At 35.3% G+C, this 25,108-nt stretch overlaps 1 protein-coding gene across 2 annotated transcripts in view; it reads right to left on the minus strand.

Annotated features, from left to right (window-relative positions):
* Positions 1 to 4,044: 4,044 nt before the first annotated feature.
* Positions 4,045 to 25,108, minus strand: part of LOC125837913 (D-lactate dehydrogenase [cytochrome], mitochondrial) — a 41,960-nt gene continuing 20,896 nt past the window's right edge. Inside the window, exons 11-18 of one of the 2 annotated variants that reach the window (XM_049516987.1) lie at positions 21,487 to 21,561; positions 16,193 to 16,301; positions 14,443 to 14,552; positions 12,369 to 12,431; positions 11,126 to 11,205; positions 10,885 to 11,015; positions 4,953 to 4,996; positions 4,045 to 4,368 (exon numbers count right to left, since the gene is read on the minus strand). In XM_049516987.1, the coding sequence (XP_049372944.1) occupies positions 4,249 to 4,368; positions 4,953 to 4,996; positions 10,885 to 11,015; positions 11,126 to 11,205; positions 12,369 to 12,431; positions 14,443 to 14,552; positions 16,193 to 16,301; positions 21,487 to 21,561 (732 nt within the window). In that variant the 3' untranslated portion in view covers positions 4,045 to 4,248. The remainder of the gene's footprint in view (positions 4,369 to 4,952; positions 4,997 to 10,884; positions 11,016 to 11,125; positions 11,206 to 12,368; positions 12,432 to 14,442; positions 14,553 to 16,192; positions 16,302 to 21,486; positions 21,562 to 25,108) is intronic. The other variant, XM_049516988.1, reaches the window with a different exon arrangement.

Below are 25,108 nucleotides of genomic sequence, written 5' to 3' on the forward strand. Positions count from 1 at the left end.
TCCACATTTTTTGCATCACAACCAATAGAATTCAAAATGGGTTACTTAAAATTCAAGAAAGTTTACATTCAATAATATGAATTAGGTGTTGGGTTTTGTGATTAATGAAGGGCTGGTTAGGTGAGGGATGAAGATAAAGGAAAATTTTTAATATGGAAGAAGAAAGGTATAAAGAGTGCTTCAATGGGGAAGAAGACATTTGGGGAAGACAACAAAATAAAGAGAGTACAAAAAGATTAATATTTTTTTAAAAAAAATTGAACCCACAAATTTCATTTACTTCTATACAAGAAATTTCACATTTTTTTTAACTTTAACTTATAATTTTTTTTTAAAAACTATTAGTTATATATTAGCCAGTAAAAAAATGTCATGTGTATGATTTTACCATTTAGTTTATTTTTATTTTTATTATTTCACGCACTTTGAGGAGAGTGAGTACACTTACTTTGCCACGTCATCTCTTAGGGTGGTCTTTAATCAGTTTAAAATTGTTAAGGGGGTATTCAAATGCCCGTATTGTTAAAGTACTAAAGTAAGTTTTGCTGTCAAATTCAGGATGAATTTAATGTATTTACTCTAAGTGTAGTTGTGTGTATCTAAAATGCCTTAATAACTCACAATCCTTATAGAACTCTTCATAGAACTAGTACTGTCCTATATAAGATGTACGAGAAAATAACATAAATAGTCCCTTAACTATAGGAGTAGGTCTAAAATGGTCCCTTAACTATAAACTTAACGGATATAGTTCTTTAACTATTCAAAAACTTATCAACTTTGGTCCCTTAACTATATACTTACCGGTTTTAGTCCCTTAACTATAAAGTTACCGATTTTAGTCCTTTAAGTATTCAAAAACTTATCAGGTTTGGTCTTTGTCCATTTTTTAATATAAATAGCTTAGGTTTATATTAACGGAATCCATGCCTCGAGAAATTAAATTCTTTAGCAATTTTTTATGTTGTTTCTCTCTCGGCTACTTTTTCTTCAAATTAACCTTATGTGAAGAACCTTAACCTTAACGATTTAAAATAAAATTCACGAGGAAAGAAAATATAAGTCATAAAGCATATTTATTGCTACTAATGACTTGAATATGCTAAACTTTATTATAAAAAGGAAAAAATTATTTCCCGTTAAATCCAAAGTTTGAACTCCAATGACTTCATTGAACGAAATTTGTTTAATTTTTCATAAATTGAAATTTATAAAATGGTAGATTTGCACTTTTTAATTTTTTTAAAATAGATCAATTTTATTATTCTATTCATTTTATTTTACGTAAAGAATTTGAGTAAATTAAATAAAATCCGCACTAATTAGAATATTCAAGTGCGGCTTTAAGTCATTAGCAACAATTATATGCTTAATTTTATCCTCCATTGAGTAAAATTAAAACATATATCTTCTTTCCTCATTAATTTTATTTTGAATTGTTGACATTATTGTTCTTTTCATAAGAGTAGTTTGAAGAAAAAAGGGAGGGGATAGAGAAACAACTTTAAATATGGGTTAAAGATTTAATTTCACGAATATTTCCGTTAATATAAATCTAAGCTATTTGTATTAAAGAGATGGACAAAGACCAAACCTGATAAGTTTTTGAATACTTAGAAGACTAAAATCGGTAACTTTATAGTTAATGGACTAAAATCGGTAACTTTATAGTTAATGGACTAAAATCGGTAAGTGTATAGTTAAGAGACCAAAGCTGATAATTTTTTGAATAATTAAAGGACTATATCCGTTAAGTGTATAGTTAAGGGACCATTTTAGACCTACTCTTATAGTTAAGAGACTATTTATGTCATTTTCTCTGAGATGTACTATTGTCGTGTATTCGTTATTGAAAGAAGAGAACTTCTTGACATAAAAATTTCTCTGTATTCTAAGAGAGACCAAGATACACTTAACAGGATAAAGTGAAATAAAGACAAAAACTGAGCTAGTGCTTCGCGCCATGGTAAATGTTGAGAAAGATGTTTTTGATAAGAGTTTACCCATCAATTGTGGTACCTAGTGTCATACTTAATTTTGCACTTCATGTCATACTTAGTCATTGAACCCCATATTCATCCTGATTTAAATTCTTAGACTTCTGCTTATACTTCAAAGTTTTAAAGTGTCAGTTTTATCTCCAAAAATTCTTCTTAGCTCGAAATCAAGTTTTACACAATAAAATTTCACGTAATAAGTATAAAATAATTATATATCGGCTCAAACACTACTAAAGTATAGTATTCAAATGGTGAAATGTAGTCAAGAATCAATATATTTGTAGTAAACTATAGTATAGTCTTAATTCTTGTTAGATGGCTAGAAGATAAGGTTATCTAAATTGTTCTTGTACATATATCTAGAATAGTATCTAGAATCATCCTTACACAAGTATAAATAAGGATGACCTTGTACATTCGTATACAACCCAAATTGAAAGCAATTCAAGAATGTTCTTCCTCAACAAAGTTCTCTACCAAAATTCTTCATTCTCCTTTCTAGCTTCCTCTTCTTTAGTTGAATCTTCTGATCTTAATTACAAATCTTGGGCTAGTACAAAGTCTCCTTAATTATACTTTTCTTCTGCTATTCTCTACATAGTATCAAAGCCTTAGCTGTAGATTGGTTTCTAGTTATTATTTCAAGATCAAGTTAGGGGAAAATTTAGCTGATTTTTGTATATGGATTTCAATGATCGTGCTAACGAATTGGGGATGGAGTTGTTGAACCAATCCAATTACAATGTAGGAAAGACATGTATGGAATCATACATTGTGGGAGAGAATTTGCGGATTGTTGTTAATGGGAGTAACGACAAGTCCTCCTAACGACGGACCAAAAAATAGTAACACATACAAGAAGTGGAAGCAGATTAATGTAAAGACAGTTCATTCTAAAGAAGAAAATCTTCTCCAATTTATTTGATCATATTATAAGGTGTAAATCAGCTCATGAAATATGGAGGACCCACGATCAACTGTTCAACAAGAAGAACAAAGCTCAACCAGAGAAGTTGGAGAATGAATTTGCTAACACGTAATCTCTCTATTGCAAAATACTTCTTAAAGATTAAGAACTAATGTTCTGAGAAATCTTTATTGAATTTTAATGAGGTTATCTCTGAAGCATAAATGAGAAGAATTGTCATTCGTGGTTTGAAACCTAGATATATTATATTTGTAACATCGATTCAAGGATGGGCTCAACAACCATCCTTGAAGGAATTTGAAAATTTATTATCGTCATAAGAGTTACTAGCCAAATAATTGGCTGCTGTATTTGCCAAAGAAGGGGAAGGAAATGCTCTTGCAGACGACAAGAAGAACTTTAAAGGAAAAGCAAGAGATGTGCCACACTCTCGCTTCTCAGATGGTTCAACCTCACCTAGAAAGAACGAAGTGTCTTCTAACAATTATAGTAAGAAGACTCTCAAATGTTATCGGTGTGGCAAAATAGCATACATAAAAAGATATTGTCGAGACAAGGAGAGCAATATGGCTCGAACTGATAAAAATACTCAAGAAGAAGACCAGAGAATGTTCTTAGTATTTGAGACTCTAGCTTGAGGGGGAGTGTTGATTTGTAAATATCTAAGTGTGATTAGATATGTTTTTGTAGGATTTCAATTGATCTAACACAATCATAATATGCTATTGAATAAGTTAGGATATTAGAATATCTCTTGATTCTCAAATCTCCTAGAATCAAGGGATCTAATTGCTAGCTAGTTTATTTTTCTATACTATAAAATTGCATCTCTATAGATGAATAAAATTGTACAATTTTGATACCAAAACTTACATTATGGTTACCGATTTACCATACTGAAACCGAACTTCAACATACCGAATTAAATTGGTATGGTAATGGTATAATGATTTTAAAAACCGAATACCAAAATTACGATATCAAAACTTTCAAATACCATACCGTACCATACCATGCCCACCCCTAGTTATAACTACTAAGTTAAATTGGTTGGTACGTGGGTAAAGATTTACCAGTGTGTGTGTGTGTGGAAGAACATAAAAACTCAAAAGGCTGTCATGAGAAAGGGAAATGAATTGCTGCAATGTTTCCTGCAATTACACGGCTTAGAACTTGCTGAATCTGCAGATCTTAAATTGTTATCATTCTGCATTAGCAACGTCACTGCTAGTACACAAAACTTGATCTAACATAGAATACAATGTCACAACAGATAATTGGGGGAAAAGAGAACAAAGGAAACCATTTCACGCAGCTATCTCAAAAACATATGTGAGGGGGAATAAGCTTGCCGGGGTTCATGATATTTTTGGGATCTAAAGCATCCTTTATCCTTTTCATCGTCCTCAAATTCTCAATCCCAAGTTCTTTTTCAAGATACTGAAAATACAGTGTAAAAAAAGTCAGTTAATAACACGTTTAGAAAACTAGGACACTGGAAATTAGTTTGGGTGAGCAAGAAACAAAGCATACAAATTGAATCCAACACCAACTTAATCATCAAAGATGAAGTCAGACACATTTTATATTATCCAAGAACAAAACCTTTGTTTTTTACTTTTTTTTTTCATAACAGGGAAACTAGAAATTGTTATAAATTGCACTGGAAATTACCATTTTCTATTTTCTAGTGAATATCGGAAAATAAAATCGATTCTTCTTGTTTGGGAAAAAGCTCCCTCTTATTGCATTGCAATAAAAAAAAACCGATCTAGTTAGCTCTGATATTACTTTGCCTTTTTTCATTGGCTTCTCCTTTTTTCTTTTTGAGGTCTAATAATGTCTACAATGTTGTGGTCATCAAATATAAACAGAATTTGCTTTTATAACAAAAAACTCGTGCAGTGTTTTTCTGGTGTACCTTGTGGATAATGTATAGTTAACCAACATTCATCACTAATCATGTTTATGTGAACAATTAACAATAACACATCAAAAAGCCAAAAAGTGTTTGAACATTTTACCTTCATTTTCCCAGTACCAACACCATGTTCTCCAGTACAGGTGCCTGTTTGGCAAAAGAATGAAAATGGTAAAGACCATGCACATGACTTTGATGAAATGGTACTTCTATAAATCATGAAAAGAAAGAAATACTTTCAGGTGAATCATTAATGGCCAGAACTACAAAAGCTGCTTAAAAAAGCACGCATGTTCAAATTTCACATGCAAATAACCTGAATAGGACAATTGGTGTAAGGTTTTGGGGAAAATCCAGGAAACATATCAGAGGTTGAGACAAATCCACCAGCTGCTCGTTGTCCTAGTGGCTGAGGTTGTCTTCTCTTGGTGCTAGGGTCAAGGGTTCAAGGCTGGTATAAAGGAAAGAAAATCAAGAGGTGGAGACAAATCCAGGAATCAAATCAGTTGACTGAATAGAGGCAGAAAATCCTTATTATTGAAAAGAAGGGAGGAAAGAAGAGTGGTAGCTAAGCTTTCTCACCCCATTGGATCATGCCACTCAAACAACTTTTCTTGGAGATGCAGATTACTGGACAAGCAGACCAAGTAAGATCAAAGATCAAGGGTCAGATTATGCAGCTCCTGTATTAGCTATACTTACCCTTCCCAAACTCTGGCGGTGATGTACTGATCAGAACATCACTCATTGCTTCTGCTCGTGCTTTCACATGGATTGAAACTTTGGAAAAGGGTTGGATATACCCCTGATCCCTCTACAATTTTTTATTGTTTGAACCACTCCATTATACTTTCTATTCACATATACCCCTACTGTCCATCAAAGTTCTAATATACCCCTATTTTAGTAGGAATGACACATGGCATCCTCTAATCAAAAGATCCAACCCACAAGGTAACTAACCAGTCCATTTGGATAACCCATAACCCAGTCGGAACTCCCCTTTCCTCGATTGGACTCGAAGCTTCCAGTAACCTTTAATGGAGTTTTAACTTTCTTCTTCAAGTACTGATTCAAAATTGTTTGATACTCGTGTTTCAAGTGCTAAACCTCAATTTCCCTTCAGATTTAAGCAATAATTGGTTGCCATTTGAAGATTAGAACCACCAAATTTGAAACATTGAAGAACTTCCAATGGAGTCTTTAGCTCACATTCCAGTTCAAAGCTATCCTTAGTAGCTACAGAGGCAAACCCACTTGGAAGGTACGGGGGTCACGTGCACCCATTGAGATTGGAACTTTTTGTGTATATATATATATAACTAGGCACCCACATACACAAGTCTTCATTGGGGCCTCTGGTTTAGCTGCTGCTTTGCTTTGCTCTTTGACTATTGTAATGCGAGTTCGAGTCCTAATACCAGCAAACATGTTTTTTTTTTTTTTTCAATTTTAGCTGATTGAGTTTTCTACCACTTTTCCATTTTTCCCCCTCGTTTTTGTTTACTTTCAGCCCAATCCCCTTCCCCTCCGCCACCTGTGCTTTAAAAAAGTAATTAAACCCACTTTTTTCTTCACCTAGTATTTTTCTTTTCTTTTCCCGGGTTACTCTACCCAAAGCTTGCACCTTACCCTCTTTTATGTTTTATTTGTTCCCTTCTTATTCTACTCTAGTTATTTTTTTTAACTTTTCTTTGTCTATTTTTCATTTTATTTGAAACAAGCATGTTATGTTCTTGAGAATTATAAGTAATTGCTAGATAACTTTTAAGATTCAGATATATGAAATGCATTTGTTCTCATTATGTCACTTTTCAATTAATTTATCCAGGGTATGTAGCTTAAGTTTGTCATTTACATTAGTTAAAATGTAAAGAATTCTTTTTTTTAAAGATTATCTTTGCTTGTATTACTAGTGGGCATGATTTTCATATTGAAACTTGTATTGATGCTTGAGCGGAGTATTGCCTCCGTTTCAATTTGTTTGACCTATTTTAACTTGACATGAATTTTTAGAAATTAAAGAAAACTTTTGAATCTTGTGGTTTAAAATTAAAGATGTGTCAATGTACCAAAATGCCCTTTAATCTTGTGGTATTAAACATATCATGTGGAAAGATGAAATTAAAGAAATGCTAAAGAAAGAAAAGGGTCATTCTTTTTGAAACGAACTACAAAAGAAAAGTAGGTGAAACAAATTATAAGGGTCATTCTTTTTGTTGAAAAATATTATTTTTGCTATTTCTTTTGTAAAGATATTGCACTTGAACCTAACTCAATCCCAAAAACTAACCCATGAGGGAAGGATTGCCCAAGTCTATATAAGCAGACCATCTTTCCATTCCTCAATCAATGTAGGACTCAGACCCACTCTCACACCCCCTTCACGCCAAAACCCAACGGAAGCGTGGGCTAGAAGTCCAAATTGGATGGACCTGGTTCTAATACCATGTAAAGATATGGTACCTAGGCCTAACTCAACCCCAACAGCTAGCTCGTGAGGGTAGGATTTCCCAACTCCATATAAGCAAACCACCAATCCATTCCTCAACCAATGTGGGACTCTAACCCACTCTAACAAGCCTAATGAAAAGTGTTGTGTTACTAGAGTGAAGTTGTTTTTAATTAACAAAACAATGCAATTACGTTATTGAAAATGTTTTTCTTGCTTTATCCTTGTCGATAAAAGAAAGTAATTTCTCTATCGAACATATCAAAAACCTATTAAAAATCAAATAGAATGAACTAATAATAGATCAGGATGAATCGAACCGTATCGAATACACACTCAATCATACTTCATGCATGTCAGTGCAACATGTAGCTGAGGCACCCATTATCTTGAAATCTTGGGCCCGCCTCTGAGTAGCTAATCACAATTTTATAATTGATGGTGCTAAATTCAAATGTTTTAAAGCTAATGATTAGCTCCAAATCAAGCCCCAACAAGAAACAACTCGATTTAACAAAAAAAATCAATTCTAAAACCCAGGTAATGTTGTTCTTCAAAACTTCTATTCCAAATTTGCTAACGCACAATACTAACTGAATTCAATTACCAATGAACAGTGTGAAGATATGACACCTCAACCTAACTCAACTCGAAAAGCTAGCTCATGAGGGCAGGATGTCCAAGTCCATATAAACAAACATCTTGTCTAATTACCCTACCAATCTGAGACTCTAACCAACTCTAAACCCCACCTTCTTCAGCGCCCAGGCCAATTGGAGCCATATGAAGACATGACACCTGGACCTAACTAAATCCCTAAAGTTGGCTCATGAGCGAAGGATTGTCCAAGTTCATAAAAGTAAACCTCTAGTTCATTCCCCAACCAATGTGAGACGTCCCACTCTAACAAACAACAAATATTTTTAGCCCTTACTCTTGAAAAAAACACTTCAATGCAGCCATCAAACATGACATCTTTTAGTCACATTTTTATAATCCTTCATCCATGTTTTTTCTCACTAAAATGGGAGGGAGTTCAAAATCAAGCACTGATATTTACCTCTTTCTCTTTCACTGAAATGGGAGGGAGAAGTGTAATGAGACAATTTGTGTTTATTAAGTTTTAGCAGTGTTTTAGATGACGAAAGGCAATAAAAGGCGACAAGGGTCTGCCTCGCCACAAGGAGAGGTGAGCGGCGAGGCGCTTGCCTTTTTGAAGTGCGGCACCAATTAATATAAAAAAATTAAAATATTTAATTGCATATGTAAATAATCAAAATCTCAATAGCAATAACATATTTACAAATATTTAATTCAAAAACTGAAAATAGATAGTACATAATAAAAGTCGAGGACTTGAATGAGAAAACATAATAAAAGTCGAGGACTTGAATGAGAAAAAAAAGCAAAAGTCAAAACAGCGGTAGAAGTGACTTTGAAGTCCTAAGAAGAAGGAAAAAGAAACTAAGGAGGAAGAAATACGAAGAAGAAAAGAAGAAATATGTATTGGCTGGACTTCGGAGTAGGCGGAAAAGTTTGGTTGATCATCACAGGAGTCTAGTCGTAAACCCTAAAATTATCTTTCAACTTTTAAAACCTTAAATTGGTAGCCTTTTTTTAAAGAAAATACAAAGGCGACGCTTTTCTTGCCTCTCGCTTCTCGCCTTTTGTCGCCATGGCGTTGCCTTTTTAAGATCGCCTGGCCACAAAGCTAAAAGGCGATGAAGGGTCACCTCGCCTCGCCTCTCGCCATTGGCGACAAGGCGATCGCTTTCACAACACTGAGTTTTAGGGATTTTAATTGGAAGTGGGTTAAATTAATGGGTCGCAGGTTATCTAGGATCGAAGTGGTCTATTTTAATTTGAGTTGGACCTTCCATTTTCAAGCCTCCATGATGAGTTGATATTTTACCAACTTATTGGACTCAAATTCATGAATTATTGCTATGTTTTAATGTTAATGAAGGGAATTTTAGGCCCTAGTTCTCTTTTATGCAGACATTCCTCGGAAAAATCAAGTTTGATGGATTTTGAAGATTAAAGTCACTGAACCACACCGGCGAAGGAACCGGGAAGGAACTGGTGTCTTGCCAACTAAATGTCGGCTTGGCTAGGGCAAAGCTGCCTCAATATCGGCGTTCAATTGACGTGGTACAATGCTTGATTAGCAGCTCGCTAATCCCAGCGCAGATGCTCCTACGAGAACTCAAGGTTGAAGCGGCGAAGCAACTGGCGCTTTGGATAGGCATTCCGCCGGTCCAGCGCAAGCTCAAAGACGGAAGTTGTAGGGAAAAACCACAGAGAATTTAGTGCTTCCTTTGGGAGGTGCCAAGGATAGAATAGGCATTTGTGTAATTATGTACTTTTATCTTCTTTCCAATTGGGGATAAGGGGGGACTTCTTTGTTGGATATTCATAGAGAATAGTGAAGAACTTTTAGCTTGTAGAGGAAAAAACTTCAAATTTGTATCACTCTAAGATTGAGATTCAGATTTTGTGAATCACATTAGCTTTTATGAGCAACTAAGTCCTTAACTAGGGGTATGTGTGCGCTAGACGAGGGTGTAAAACCCCAAATGAGTATTTGATTAATCGAGACTAAAATTGATGGTATGGAATGGATCTATGGTTTGTCTTGAAGTTTTAATCTAAAAATCAGTGGTTGTAAACATTGATTGAGCTAGCTAACACCGTTTTGGCTTGAGAAAGAAAAATGGAGTTGGGTAGGACTCAAAAGCAAGGACTTGTTGAAATTACTCCATGGATTTGAGCTAGGGATGGGATAATCTAAGTAATTTCTCATCTAATGATACTTGCTAGGGATAGTCTATCTACTAAAGCAATGTTTGGTGTTTTATTGAAAAGGGTCTTGGAGTTTGAGAGAATCCAAGGAACATACGTTTGATAGTTCGAGAGAATATCAAATGTAGCCTAGACCAAATGCTATCCATGTATCAATCAAAGTTGTGATTAATCTTTGCCTATTTGAGTTGAAACCCCAATCGTTATGCACACACCCCTAGTCTTTTCCAAACTTGGTAGATCATATTTGCGCTGATTTTCCGTTTGTTACTTGATATTGGTGAATTTTAGTTGTTACTAACCCCTCCCCCACCCTCCCCCCCCATTTTATATATGAGTGTTGAGAATTCAATTTGCTAGTGTGTTTTGAGTTGTGAAATCAATTGAAGAAGATCCCATCTTACAATCCTTGTTGTTCGACCCCGACCTTTAAAGTTGTGTATTGTTCTGCATACGACCGCCTATGCCCCGAAAAATTGGACATATTGGAGCTTTTATCAATCCACATGTCCAGTCCGTCAAGTTAGGGTTAGATATGAAACTTTGTTTGATGGTAAGGGCTCATAAGTCATATAGCCAAATAGTATAACGGGTGACTAGTTTAAACAAAAGAAAATAGTAGAGGGGTATATCTGACCCTTTCCTGTTGAAACATCATAGCCTAAATGAAGCTACACTACATTCTTTCTTTTTATATTTCCTTTTTCTTTGGCAAGGTGTTGAATGGAAATTGTCGAGGAAAAAGGAGGATCACTAAGCCCCAGAAAAATGCAACTTGTACCTTCCATTGATAAAGCGGTATGGACCATGAAGTGGTTTAACCTTTCAGCTTCTCGTCGTTGTTCCTCTTTGGTAGGATCAAATAGAACTACTACGTGGAAATTTCCATCACCAGCATGAGCAATGACGGTGCTGTTAAAAAAAAAGAGGCAATGAGCATTATATATTATACAGACTCGTATTCTTAAGGTCCATAATGCCCAATCCATTGAGTACAATAATTGTGTGCATACAAGACATACCACGTTAAAGGAGAAGCATCCAGCTCTTGTTTTGATCTTGAAATTAGTTCAGCAAGATGTGACAAGGGTACACACACGTCCTGCAACAAAACTAAGTGTGTTAATTAAAATGAAATTAAACAAAAAAGAGAAAATGTTAACAGGTTAAGAAGCATATAAATATTAAAATCTTCGCATAAATGAGAAAATAGCCAATATATCATCTCCTATTGTAATCACTTGTTAATAATGCTTATGGGTTGGGAATTTAACTGAAATAAAAAGAAGAATCTTTGCAGAAATGAGAAATAATATATCATGTCCGATTTTAAGTGTTTCTAGGTTGGGGTTTAAGTGAAGGAAACAATACAACAGAATGCTAGTCTATACTCTCAATTATTTATTGCTTAAATCAATATCCATTAGCAGCATCCTAGCATGGTTCAAGGAGCTCATTTTCAGTCCAAATAATCATGTACAAGAGCCAACTTCCATCACTCCAATCCTGTGTTTAATTATCGGCCCAGCATTCAAAGCAATAAAGACCTATAAGTTCCAGAAACATGGATGCAGAATGACCAATGGACCAATAGGTTCCAAGAGAATGGAGGTTCTGGTGCTTTGCAACAGAATTATAGGCACGCTCTGAAATACCATGGGCAGAATGCTTTTCCAAATATTTATAGGCCCCAAGACGCCACCCTAGTTCTGCTAGGATTTTTTCCCGATTCTAGGAACATCTATTTCTTTTCATTTTTGATTACTGAGAAATCTGAGGCCAGTACACAGTGTTAAACTAGGTGGTAATACACCCCCCACCTCCGGCCCAAACGAATACCTTTCTCCACTTAAATACCAAGCTTTTGTTTGCACCTGCGTTCAAACCCATGACGTGCGCCTAACCCAAACATCATGCGATGTGCTCTTACTACTAGACCAAAGCTCTTGGGGCTTCCAAAAACATCTAATTATAAAATGTCATCTAAAATTAGCTCAATTTATGACTAAAGGGTGAGTATCAATTACGAATCTAGAGGTAGCAACAGCACCAACTCCTAATTGTCCTATATTCAGCAATGCTTGTCTTTTCCCCTCATTTTTGGGCAGAGATGGAGGGATTTGGGGGATAAACAAAAAAATCTTAATGTAAATACCTACATATGAATAAGATAAGCTTTAACAAATGAAAGTAAGAAGGGAAATTTGAACACATAAATAATGTAGATGGAGAATATTTTAGTCTAATGTAACAGTAGAAACAAACCGTTATCATTGCCTCACACTTAGGTTTCATTGCAAAGCAAGCCCAAAGTGCCTCCTTTCTTATCTACACAGATAACTCGATTAGCAAACATTGTAGAAGGACCAGTTACTAACTATTCAAAAGTTGGCTTCTATACCACATGGAATCACATTTTCACTGAAGTCAGTTGCTATGAGCTCCATAACATAAGCAATAGGTTACTTTTTATATTGGAACAAATATTTCAAAAGTCAATTTTGGTTCAGCTGTTTCAATGTTTCCGGTCATGAGGTGTTTACGTAGGAATTGGAGTTCTGATCATGCTGATGACAGCCAAATGAAGGAAGACTTTCAAGAGTAAGACCGAGTTCAATGAAGGTACTTCCTACAAATTTTCGACAGATATGATCACAATTGTATCTATCAAGAATTGACACTAGGCATACCTTATTTTGGAGACTATGCTGCAGTAAAAATGTATCAAATGAAATTAAGCAATTGTTCTAACTACAGTTCTCAAAGACTCCTACTAGGAAAAAGAATGAATGCCTTCCTTTGCAGAAACTTATATGACAGTTCTTGCACAGAGAAGAACATATAACTACTACTCAAAGTGCATCTTTTCTATGTTCTGGAAAAAGGGTGATCAATTCAAATTACCAAAGGGGTGAGATTACCATGTCACATGAAGCTATTGTGGGGAACTCATAATTCATAAAGACATAAATGAGCAGTCCTGAGTATAAGGGAAATACTTATTCACCTTCCCATCACGAAACTAGAAAATTACAATTGTAGAAGAAAATCAATTAAGGCATTCTATTTTTCCTAATTCACATTCCCTTATCTATTTTTGTCAATACTATCTTCCCTATTTCCTAATTCTTTTTTTTTTCTAATTTTCAATTAATTGAACTAGAAAATTACAGTTGTATTGAGTAGTATGTATTTTCCTCCTCATTTCATGGTACCATTTTGGTGCTGAAAAACATATAGGAAAAGATTAGGAACTGCAATTACCGATAAGTATGCAATCACTTGGCTATTTTGCTGCAAAATTTGCATGTTCAATCTACGAGAAGTCATTGTTTAAAGGTTCCTATCTTACCAGCTAGAAGTTGGGAAAAGGGACAATATACCCCTCAACTTTGTGATTTAGAGTGGATACGCCCCTCATTGAAAAAGTGGTGTGAATATACCCTCGCCATTCAACAAATGGAGCATATTTACCCTTTACGTTAACAGATTGAATTTTTAAAAATTCTAAAACTAATTTTATAATTTCAAAAATGTCATGCAACTTCAAAAATTATCTAACTCGCTTTCTTTTCCACTCTAGACCCAATCCAGACCCAACCCAACTAAAAAGAAACTCAATCTCTCTTATTCAGACTAAACTCAAACCCATTTTATGATTGAGTAGAAGAGGGTTGGGTTTTTTTCCATTATTTGGGTTGGGTCTGGAGGGGTAAAAAAAAACGGGTGATGTAATTTTTTGAAGCACGTGACATTTTGTGTTTAAAACCTGATTTAGGATTTTTTTAAAATTTTTTTATTCAGTAAATATAGGTTTGTTAATGAAAAGGGTAAATATGCACCATTTGTTAGATAACGGGGTATATATGCACCACTATTTTAACGAGGGGTATATTCGCTCTAAATCGCAAAGTTGATGGGTATAGTTGTCCCTTTTCCCTTTTTCCTATAATGAGAAAATTATACTAAAATCATTGCTTAGTTACTAAAGTAGTGAACAAGCTCTCCTTGTGCTAGTATATTTTCTTTTATGCAACATAGCATGAGACCAGAAATCTGAAAAAGTTTCCCTATACTTATCTTAATTTTTGGCACTCGAGGAGGACTAGGGTTTTCATAGAAGTTACCACTGTTAGCTTCAATGGTCAATGTACTTGATATATCATTAAATATTGATGTTAATGTAAACACTAAAAAGTTACTACTCCCTCATTTTATAGGATCTAGTTAGACAGAACTAAAGGCTGAAGAAAAATGGCAGTCTTATGAAGAAATATTGAATAGAAACATAACCAAGAAAAGATAATATTGAACAAACAGAACTAGGATAATAGAGTACCTTCCAGAGTTCCTTTTTCTCTTCAGGATCTTCAGCAAAAACAAAATCAGAACCATTGTGCTCAGAAGCTATCTTCTGAACAATTTGTGTTTGCTCACGCGCGTATGCCTCTGATAGATAACAGCACAGAAGTGAGGATATAGCCAGTTAAATAATACGGCCTCAGTACAGTTAGTATTGACTATATCCCTTCCCTAAACAAAACACCATGCTCCCAAGAAAAACATCATTTAGGTTCAATCAAGAGTTCTCAGAGTGCATAACTTAGTAAGCTTATGAGGCACACATGAAAAGGGCCAGCTGGAAGCTCAACACTCAGCAGCTGAGTTATAATCCCTACCCAATCTAAAGACAAAATAAGTCAATCATCCTAATCTACCGAAAGGAACTTTTTGTCAAAACTATGGTTAATCCATATGCACTCCTATATTCTAAGTTATCTGAATTGTTCTTCTCACTTACTATTCTAGGAAAGGGGCTTGATTTTTCACCTATAATGGTCATCTATTGAAACCGTTCTGTCACATTACAGAAGCGGTACAAAGAACTTGTTCGACCGGATTTATAAATCAACAAACTTCAAATTGTTCATAATTGAATTTCAAATCACTTGTCTGAATAACGGGTATGATTAGTGAGTACCTAGAAATTATTAAACAAATCTGATTCCATCAAAATAAGATCTCCATACTGTAATAAATAAATTTTCGAAAAACACATGATAAATGAAAAATAAAGACAGCACACATGTTAAAGCTTTTTGTATCAACTATTAGTCTCATTAGTACATAAATCTGGCTTTAGGAAACTCAAGATAATATTATTGACAGAAAGGCAAGTGTTATTCTAAGAGAGAGATAGAGTGGAGGAGGAGACGAGCAGTGGAGGAAAGAATGGAATGGAAATGAAAGAGAGAATACGAGTGAGAAAACAGGGAAACACTGTCCGAGTTCAACTGAAAGAGATATCTCAAAGACCATGCTGGAGAGAGAGAGAGAGAGAGGAGATAAGTGGTTTGACAAGGGAGCTTCAATCATCTTTGCCAAAACGAGACTGAGTAAGAGGGCTATTAATTGACACCTCCTGGTGCACCATTATAGATGTACTAAAGGCATGACCATCATCATTTGGACTTGGATTTGAAATAGAAATTCAATGATTTGGTTGCCTAGCCAAACAAGTAGGAGTAATTTGGACTTAAGGATGTGAAACCCAGATGGTCAAATCCTTCCATCCAAATGGTACCGTTAGTCATTATCAAAATAATCAATAGAACTATAGATACAAGCAAATTCTCATTTATGAAGTATAAAAAAGAAAACAGTAAAGGGTATATAATTGCCCTTAAAAGTATGTGAAATTCACCATATTTTCCCTCCATTAATAGTTTGGCCCAATTATGCCCGTCACTACTTTATTGGGCCAAAATGCCCTTATTCACACAGAATTTAATCGAGGGCATATTTGGACCTACATGCATACTATAGGGGCATATTTGGTCCAATTTAGTTCCTAACAGCAATTATGAAACAACTTGTAAAGTTGCATTTGTGAAGAAACTTGATTGAATTGTAATGAATTTTCTCACCAATTGAGGCATCACATAGAGCACATTCTGAGCCATTTTAAAGCAACTTAACATGTCGTTTTGTACAACTTAAATTAAAAGTTCTAGGTAAAGATACAACAACCATAATGTCACAAAATAAGAAAACTAATTGCATTGATTCAAACCGCAAAATATCTTTACCTGTGCCTACAAATTCAAACATCAAAGTTGGAATCTCTGGCAATTTTTTGTCATTTGCAAGATTGATTGCTCTAATTTGAACTTCATCCAAGAGCTCCACTCTTGACACCTAATGTGCATTGGAAAAAAAATAATTACTTTGGAAAATTATGGTTTCTACTTTGAATTTTTCAACAGTTAAATTGAGAGCCCCTCAGTTTCCACATTGCTGACTTAAGCAATACAAAATGAGCTCGTACACAAACTCACCAAGTCAAATTATCAGTTCATGCATATATATGAATGAAAAGAAAATAAAGATTCAAAACGCATTAACTTATTTGGTATCCTCTTGAGATGTGAATGAACAGAAGTTCTTACACACAGACGATAATTAGGTACATTTTACACAAGAGCATAATTAGGTTCTTACATATATGCTCCGGCAAGGTATAGGGCGGCCCTGACAACGTGAGCAAGAAGTTGTATCATCAAGATGCTCATAGTGATGGTGTCGGTTAGAGAAACTACCCCAGAAAAGTAAAGTATTTTGTTTTAGTGTTTGCTATTACTGCATACCTTATTAAAAGCTTTAATGATATCACTTCATGTTCAAGGTTTACTTCAGTTAGTTATTTTCAGTCTTTCATTTAGTTCAGTTACTTGTTTCATTCGTTTTTATTACATATCGTATGTGAGAAATATAGGAAAAGAATATTATTGAATTGTTGTTGTTTACATTATTACATTGAGACTCTATTTATAGAGTCTAGAATACAATCCTTTACCAAGTAGGATACTATTTAGTATTCCTATTTCTATTTTTATTACTATTCCTATTCTAATAGGATTGTATAAACCTATTCCTATTCTAACACTCCCCCTCAAGCTAGTGCATACAATTGATGTACCTAGCTTGTTACAAATGTAATTAACACGAGGACCGATGAGGGGCTTGGTGAGATATCTGCAAGTTGATCACTCGACTTCACAAAATTGACAATCAATCTCAATGTGCTTGATCTTCTCATGAAATACTGAATTTGATGCATAATGTCGATAAAACACAGAGTGATAAATTACAGTGTTGAACTTCCCAAACCAAGCTTGAAGGATGTTTCAAACCATAGACTGACTTACGTAATCGACATACAAGACTACTAAACTCCCCCTGAGCAACTAAATTAGGTGGTTGCTCCATATAGACTTCTTCACAATGCAGTGGTCGCCGAAAAGTGCTCAAAATCTAGTATAAAGTATATGGATCATGTTGGAATCAATAGACGAGTCGATATTAAACAAGAAAGTCACAAAAAAAACTAGCCGGAACATGCTTATATGCCGGAGTATTAGATTTGATGGCTAAAAGTGGTCACAATCTAACAAATAATATTATATTGGTAGGGTCGGAATGATGTCACGACCCAACTAGAAAATAAAAATTATATAGGATAGTTCGAATTGATGGAACGACCCCATTGAAAAAGAAAAATAATATGGGTAGGGTTGGAATGATGACATGACCCTACTGAAAAAGAAAAATTATACGAGTAGGGTTGGAATGATGGCACAACCCCACGCAAATCAAATTTGAGGAGTCACCGGAAAGACAACTATGCAAATCAAATCTAAGGAGTCACTGAAAAGACACATGATACTATGCAACTCAGATATGAAAAAATAGTTCAGAAAAATCCACGGTACTACACAAATTAAATATGAAAAGTAGTCCGGAGAGATGCATGGTGCTACGTAAATCAGATATGCAAAAAAAGTAGTCACCGAAAGGATGGCACGGTGCTACACAAATTATATATGAAAAAGTAGTCACTGAAATGATGGCACAGTGCTACACAAATTAAATATGAAAAAGTAGTCACTGGAAAGATAGCACAGTGCTACAAGAATTAGATATAAGAAAGTAGTCACCAGAATGATGGCACGGTGCTACACAAATTAGATCTGAGAAAATAGTCACATTAAAGATACATGGTGACCCAACTTTTGCTAACATAATCATTGGCCAGACAGGCAACATATATGGGTGCCACCCGCCGGTAGCCGAAGCTCTTTGATTTTCTACCAAGATCGTAGAGGCTCTGATACCATGTGAAATTAGGTCTTGGGCCTAACTCACACCCCAAAAGCTAACTCAAAGGGAGGAGGACTGCCAAGCCTTATAAGGAGTCCACCTATCTCATTAACCATCGATGTGAGACTTTTGTCATTCTTTAACACCCCACCTCACACCCAGTGCTTAACATCTGGTGCGTGGGCAATTTCGATTTTGGGAGCCCCAACATCGGGTGAGATGGGTCCTACTCTGATACCATGTGAGAAATATAGGAAAATAATATTATTGAATTATTGTTGTTTACATTATTATATTGAGACTCTATTTATAGAGTCTAGAATACAATCCTTACCAAGTAGGATACTATTTAGTATTCCTATTTCTATTTCTATTACTATTCCTATTCTAATAGGATTGTATAAACCTATTCCTATTCTAACATCGTACATTTCATGTACTTACATCATTCGACGCTACATCATTTCATGATGCAGTTACAGGTATTCAGGATCATCAATGGGCAATCCATTGAGATCACTCGTTCGTCAGCCTTTGGTGAGACCTCCTTGCTTTCGAAAGACTTCAAGTCTTATTGTTTTAGTAGTATGATTTAAGGTAGTCGTGTGTCTTGTCCAAACACCTTCAAACAGTAGAGGCTTCATAAATAGACAAAGTTAGAAAGATTATTTCAGTTTCCTACTCAGACGTTTGATTTATTCTATCATTTATATTGTAAGTCAATATTTTCAAACAATTTATGAGATTTAGTCGTTTTGTTAAAGTTCTTTAAAATTTTAGCTTCTTATGCATGTGTTTAGTCTTTCGCTAAGTAGTCAGTCAGGTCAAGGATTCACTTGGGGACCAACAAAGGTTTCGAGTGCTAGCCACGTCTAGGGTGTATGCTCGGGGCGTGATACAACATTTCCTCAATATTGAGGAATACAACGTTACTATTTCAAAAAAAATTACCCAATTACCAAGGTCCAAAGAAATATGTCCCTTAAGCCTCTACTCCTTGAGAAAAAAAGATATTGCACCTTACCTTTGCCTTGGAAGGTCTATCTATTTGGAACAAAGTATCTCAACACAGGTTATGCTAATCAGTTGATATACATGCTTCTATACTTCACAACTAAACATGACCTAATAAAGGCTCTTATGCATGAACCTAGTTTATATCTACTACTACTAGTATCCTTAGGCCCTAGTGGCATAATAGAAAATACACCTTCTGTGCCTAGATTATAGATGACTCATAGAAAACATACCCTTTTTTTTTTTGTTTGTAAAGGTAACATATTTGCATATTTATATCTAGACTACACAAAATCTGTGGAGTCACCCATAATTACAGAGGGATGCAGAAGAAAACACTTAATCCTTTGTCCTCTGACAAGGATTCTAAAACATCACAATAGATTCATGATCGTCTAATACTTTCCCTTACACCAAAATTAGAAAAGAACTAACACATCATTTTCCTCTTCTGAATATGATAGGATTTATCTTTAAGGCATCTTAGATTTTTCTCTTCAAAATTGTCTACCAAATGAAACCTGGGACAATCTTCCATCTCTCTTTCTAATCCAATTACCTTCTCTATTCCAACATGCTAGAACTTCAGGTATTCTTCTTGGCATAGCCCACATAATACCTCTTAAGTTGATGAAGATTTTCAATAACTGTAGAGTCAATTTATGGTGCTAGAAGAGATGATTATTTGTCATTTGCCTCTGCCTCTTCTATCTAGAATAGTTGTTACCCTCTTTTGGTTAGATTATCCAGTGTCAGAACTGCCTTTTTTTCCAATATCCATGTAAAGCAGGCAACTTTAGAATTTTAACTTTCCAAATCAACGTCGTAACCAGCATGTAATCTGGTTGTGTTTGGTTGAATTCCTTATAAATTGATTTAACAGAACTTTCCTTGCTTATTCCCTTGCCAAGTCATACAGTCCACAAAAGTTGAAGCCCTCTTGAATTGTTAAAACTCTGTTGGTCGGTCTATCTCCCAATTATTTAATAATCTTCTGAAGATAAAGTTCCATCCTTGATTATTCCATACCTCTCCTGTTGTTGCTTCTTGTAGTTGAGTCAGATTATGAATGTCTGGAAAAAGTTATTTCAGAGGTCCTTGGCCAAATCAATTATCCTCCCAAAAGGATATCTTCATGCCATTTCCTATACTGAAACTTGACTTATTCATGAACTACGGCCACAAATTCTCAGTTGACTTCCAACGACCGACTCCATAAGGACCATTTACAGTTTTGGATGTCCATTTTCCTTACATGCCATACTTCTCCCTAATCACCTACTTCCATAATGATTGTTCTTCTGCACCAAATCTCCATAACCACTTCATCATTGAACTTTGATTATGAATACTCAACTTCTTGATTCCCAGTCCCCCTCCTCCTTAGTAGTTGTAAGGGAGTTCCATTTAACAAAATGGATATTTTTTTTGTCACAGTTTCCTTCCCACAAGAAGTCTTTCATATAACATCTATTCTCTCCAATACATTTACAGGTGTAAAAATATGGCACCTGCGCCTAACTCAACCCCAAAAGCTAGCTTATGAGGGGAGGATTGCACAAGTCCATAAAAGGAGACCACCAGTCCATTCCCCAACCAATGTGGAACGATTACTCACTCTAACACCCCTTTCACGCCCAGGCCCAACTGGAGCGTGGACCACGAGTCCAAAGGGGGGTGAATCTGACACTGATACCATGTGAAAATATAGCACCCGGGCCTAACTCAACCCAAAAGCTAGCTCATAAGGGGAGGATTGCTCAAGTCTATGTAAGGAGATTATCAATCCATTCCCCAACCAATGTGGGACTTTTACCCACTCTAACCACAGGTATTGGAAATACTGACATCATGCAGGTAGGCATAGCATCCAGTACAGAATTATCAGGACATTAATCTACTTTGTCTTTGACTTGTACTTGTCGACAATCAACAAACATTGCCCATCTGTGCACAACTATCTCTTTCTTTTCTCTAGAAATTTTACACGAAAAATCCGTACAAATCTAGTTCGCTTTTATTTTAACTCATATAAATTAAATCAGGCATAATTATATTTACATGCAATAAATTGCAAAGATGTCAATGCACTTAACAGAGCCATACAGAAAACATTATCATGATTATACATTAGGAGACTGGTCCAACAAACATCATGGAATTTAATTATCATTATTCTAATACATATTAGCTATTGAGTTCTAACCTGTATACCAGAATGCATTGTGGCTATAGCAACATCCGCTGCATCTTTAATTGTAGGAAAGTTGCACATAGCAACCTGTGCCAATATCATGTAAAAGAAAAGTTCAACCAAAAACTTTTTACAGTACAATATAAGAAGGCAAAACTCTCTCTATAATGGGGATACATAGACTGGCCTAATACTAAGACAAACATGAAATATATGATTAAGCTTCTAACTTAATGAAGATACACGATGTCATATGGAAATATTTATTGCATCAAATTCTGAGGGACATTACATAGATCAAAAGCAGTACCTTCAAAAAAATTATTATTGGAGAGATCACACCAACGAGGCCTAGTTTCTCTAACAAGCCTGACACCACAAGAACCTCAAATTCTTTCAAGGCTCCATAGGAACAGGGCAGTGTGTATCTTATCAAGTTCTTTTATTCTCAACAGCATCAGGGCATATGTAATTGAAGATTTCAAGAGAAGAGAGAGTCTTCTTTGTATTTCTGAATGATTTTACATATAATGAGAATGGGTACTTATAAGTTCTATGACTAAATAATGAAAGAAATTATTAGTTAATCAATTTCAATTAATACTATATCAATCTCCAATCAAACTCTATCAATTTTCTCCTATAATTATGCTAGGAAATCAATATCAATCAACACTCCCCCTCAAGTTGGTGCAAATATGTCACACATGCCCAACTTGCAAACTAGAGTATGGACTACGGAAAGTCCATTTGTTGAGGCCTTTGGTAAACAATGTCAGCTAGCTACTTTTCTGATGACATATGCAACAAACTCAATGGTAAAATAACGTCACCTAGCTACTTTTCTGATGACATATGGAACAAACTCAAGACACTACTCATAATTTTTTCTTTGATTAAGAGTCGATCAATGTCAATATGCTTTGTTCGGTCATGCTGGACTGGATTATGAGCTATACTAATTGCAACCTTGTTGTCACAATACAAGGAAAGTTCCCTTTTTCGGACAATCTAAATTCTCTAGTAGCTTTCATAACCACGATAGTTCACAAACATCCTGGGTCAAAGCTCAATACTATGCCTCCGCGCTTGATCTAGCAACTACACTTTGCTTCTTGCTTCTCCAAGTGACCAGACTTCCTTCTATGAGTGTAGAGTAACCGGATGTAGATCTTCTATCATCTAGAGATCCAACTCAATCTGTGTAAGTAAGGGCTTCTATTTGGAGGTGACCATGTCGAGAGAAAAGTAGACCCTCCCCTGGAGCGGACTTCAGATACCAGAAAATGTGAAAGACAACTTGCATATGAGGATCTCGGGGATCATGCATCAACTCACTCACAGTATGATTAAATAGGCTATGTCTAATCTAGTATGAGAGATATTAGTCTTCCAACCAACCTCTGATATCTCTCTTTATGAACTATCTTTCCAACTCTGCTTTAGAGTTTCTGATTGTTTTCAATGGGAGATAATGCTGGCTTGCAACCCGTAATACCACCCCCCCCCCTTTTGGAATGCTTAAATTAACCCATACCTTTGGGGAAAGACTAAGGATGATGAATAAGTTAACAAGGATGTGGTAAGACATTCGGATTGTTCAATGGTCATAATTTAAGTTTTGAATTCAAGCAAGTTATAAAATAATGTTCGGCAAAAGTTACCGCAAGTTACTTTCATAATCTTTCAGAAATATGGGTTAAATGTCTCAAAGTTTTTTTCCTAATACATAAAGAGTTAGAGGACCCAAAACCTATAAAATTGAAGGTCTACGAGTCTACTTTCCAAAGCATTATACCGTTCGTCCATACGACTTCAGAATAGAGATATTTGCATATTCGTGAAGGCTCTGCAACATAGGCGGCTAGTGGGCCCCCTAGGTCGGTTGTAATTATATAAGCGGTCTTCTTTTCTTATTTTCTCATAATTTTTTGTAGAAAAACCAGTAATTACATCCCAAATCAACCTCATATGCTGATGATCTTGGCTTAAGCCTTTAACGGAAATTGCTCTATGTCACAAGCTTGTCGTTTTGGTATAATTGTCTCTATGAATATCTTGATATATCTTCGGGTGTTGTGGCAGCGGAGTAATGGCTTTATAGGGTGTTCATGGTGCTATTCCGAGGGTGTATGTCGAGGTACGAACCTTTTTTATTGGTTTATAGCTACTTTACACCTCGGGTAGTATTTTAATAGTGGAAATTTGTATTGATTGTCTGACTGTCTTAGTAATTTATATCCTTATTTGTTAACTAAGATTATCCCATGTTGTACTATCGTGAGGGTCAGGAAGAAGTACGATTGTGGTGTGAATTCAATGGGAAAAGGTATGTTAAGGCTAAACCTTTTTGGCAAATTTCCTCCTTTCCTCATCGTATAGGTAAATATAACTTGTTCTTTATAATTAATTTTTTATAGTATTCAACGCCATAATAGTTGTTGATTGAGTTGGTTGTTGGAGTTATATATGTTAGCATGATTGGACAAATTCTAAATATCTGTACATATCTATGTTATAACTCTAAATATTTGTGTAATGATGATAGGAGATAGCATAGATTAATGTAGCATATTTTCAGAGATATTACAATTAGGAATAACATATATTTAGGGATATATAGCAGATTTTTAGGCATGTAAATAAGAATTCTTTCTATTTAATGGAAGAACTCTCATTTGAGAGAACTCATTCAGCAAAATTGACATAGCAAAATTGACATGGTATTAGAGCCTTTTTCATTGCTTTGATTCTTAGTGTCTTTCATCGGTGGTTTCTTCAGAATTTTTTTTGAAAGTTTTGGTTCTGCTTAGTGTTTTTTTAGTCAACAGTAAGTCCTAAGTATCTTGGAATTTTAGGCATCTTGGAATCTTAGTCTTGGTCATTCTGGTTATTTTGTATCATTGCATTTCTATCTTCCTTATTGTCAAGAACATGGCGTCATATTAGTTTGAGTCCTTCCATGTTCGTTTCACAGGAAAAAATTACTCTGCCTGGGAAATTCAATTCCAACTATTTGTCACCGGAAAAGAATTATGGGGACATATAAGTGATCCTACTCCTACTGATCCTACAAAGCTCGGTCAATAGAAGGTTAAAGATGTTCGGGTGATAACACCCTCTTATTGTTCTTAATCTTAGGCCATACAAGACAGCAAAGGTCATGTGGGATTATTTACAAAAGGTTTACAACCAAGACCATAGCGCAAGACGCTTTCAATTAGAGCATGAAATTGCTATGTATTTTCAAGGAGATCTCTCTGTTCAAGATTATTTCTCTGAATTTCAGAACTTATGGGCAAAATTTACCGATATCGTTTATGCTAAAATACCTTCTGAATCTCTCTCCATCTTTCAAGGAGTTCATGAACAAAGCAAGTGAGATCAATTTTCGATGAAATTACGATCTGATTTTGAAAATGTTCGCTCCAACTTGATGAACCGTGATCCATCTCCCTCGTTGGATGTCTGTTTTAGGGAATTACTTCGTGAAGAGCAGCGTCTCTTCACACAAAATGCTTTTCATCAAGGAAATGTTGTCACTGTCGCATTTGCAGCTCAAGGGAAAGGAAAGGGCATGGATATGGCTAGAACTCAATGCTACAGTTGCAAGAAATATGGTCATATTGCTAGC

The sequence above is a fragment of the Solanum verrucosum genome, unplaced genomic scaffold, assembly GCF_900185275.1.
Source record: "Solanum verrucosum unplaced genomic scaffold, falcon-dt-bn FXZP01000262.1, whole genome shotgun sequence".
Taxonomy (NCBI): Eukaryota; Viridiplantae; Streptophyta; class Magnoliopsida; order Solanales; family Solanaceae; genus Solanum; species Solanum verrucosum.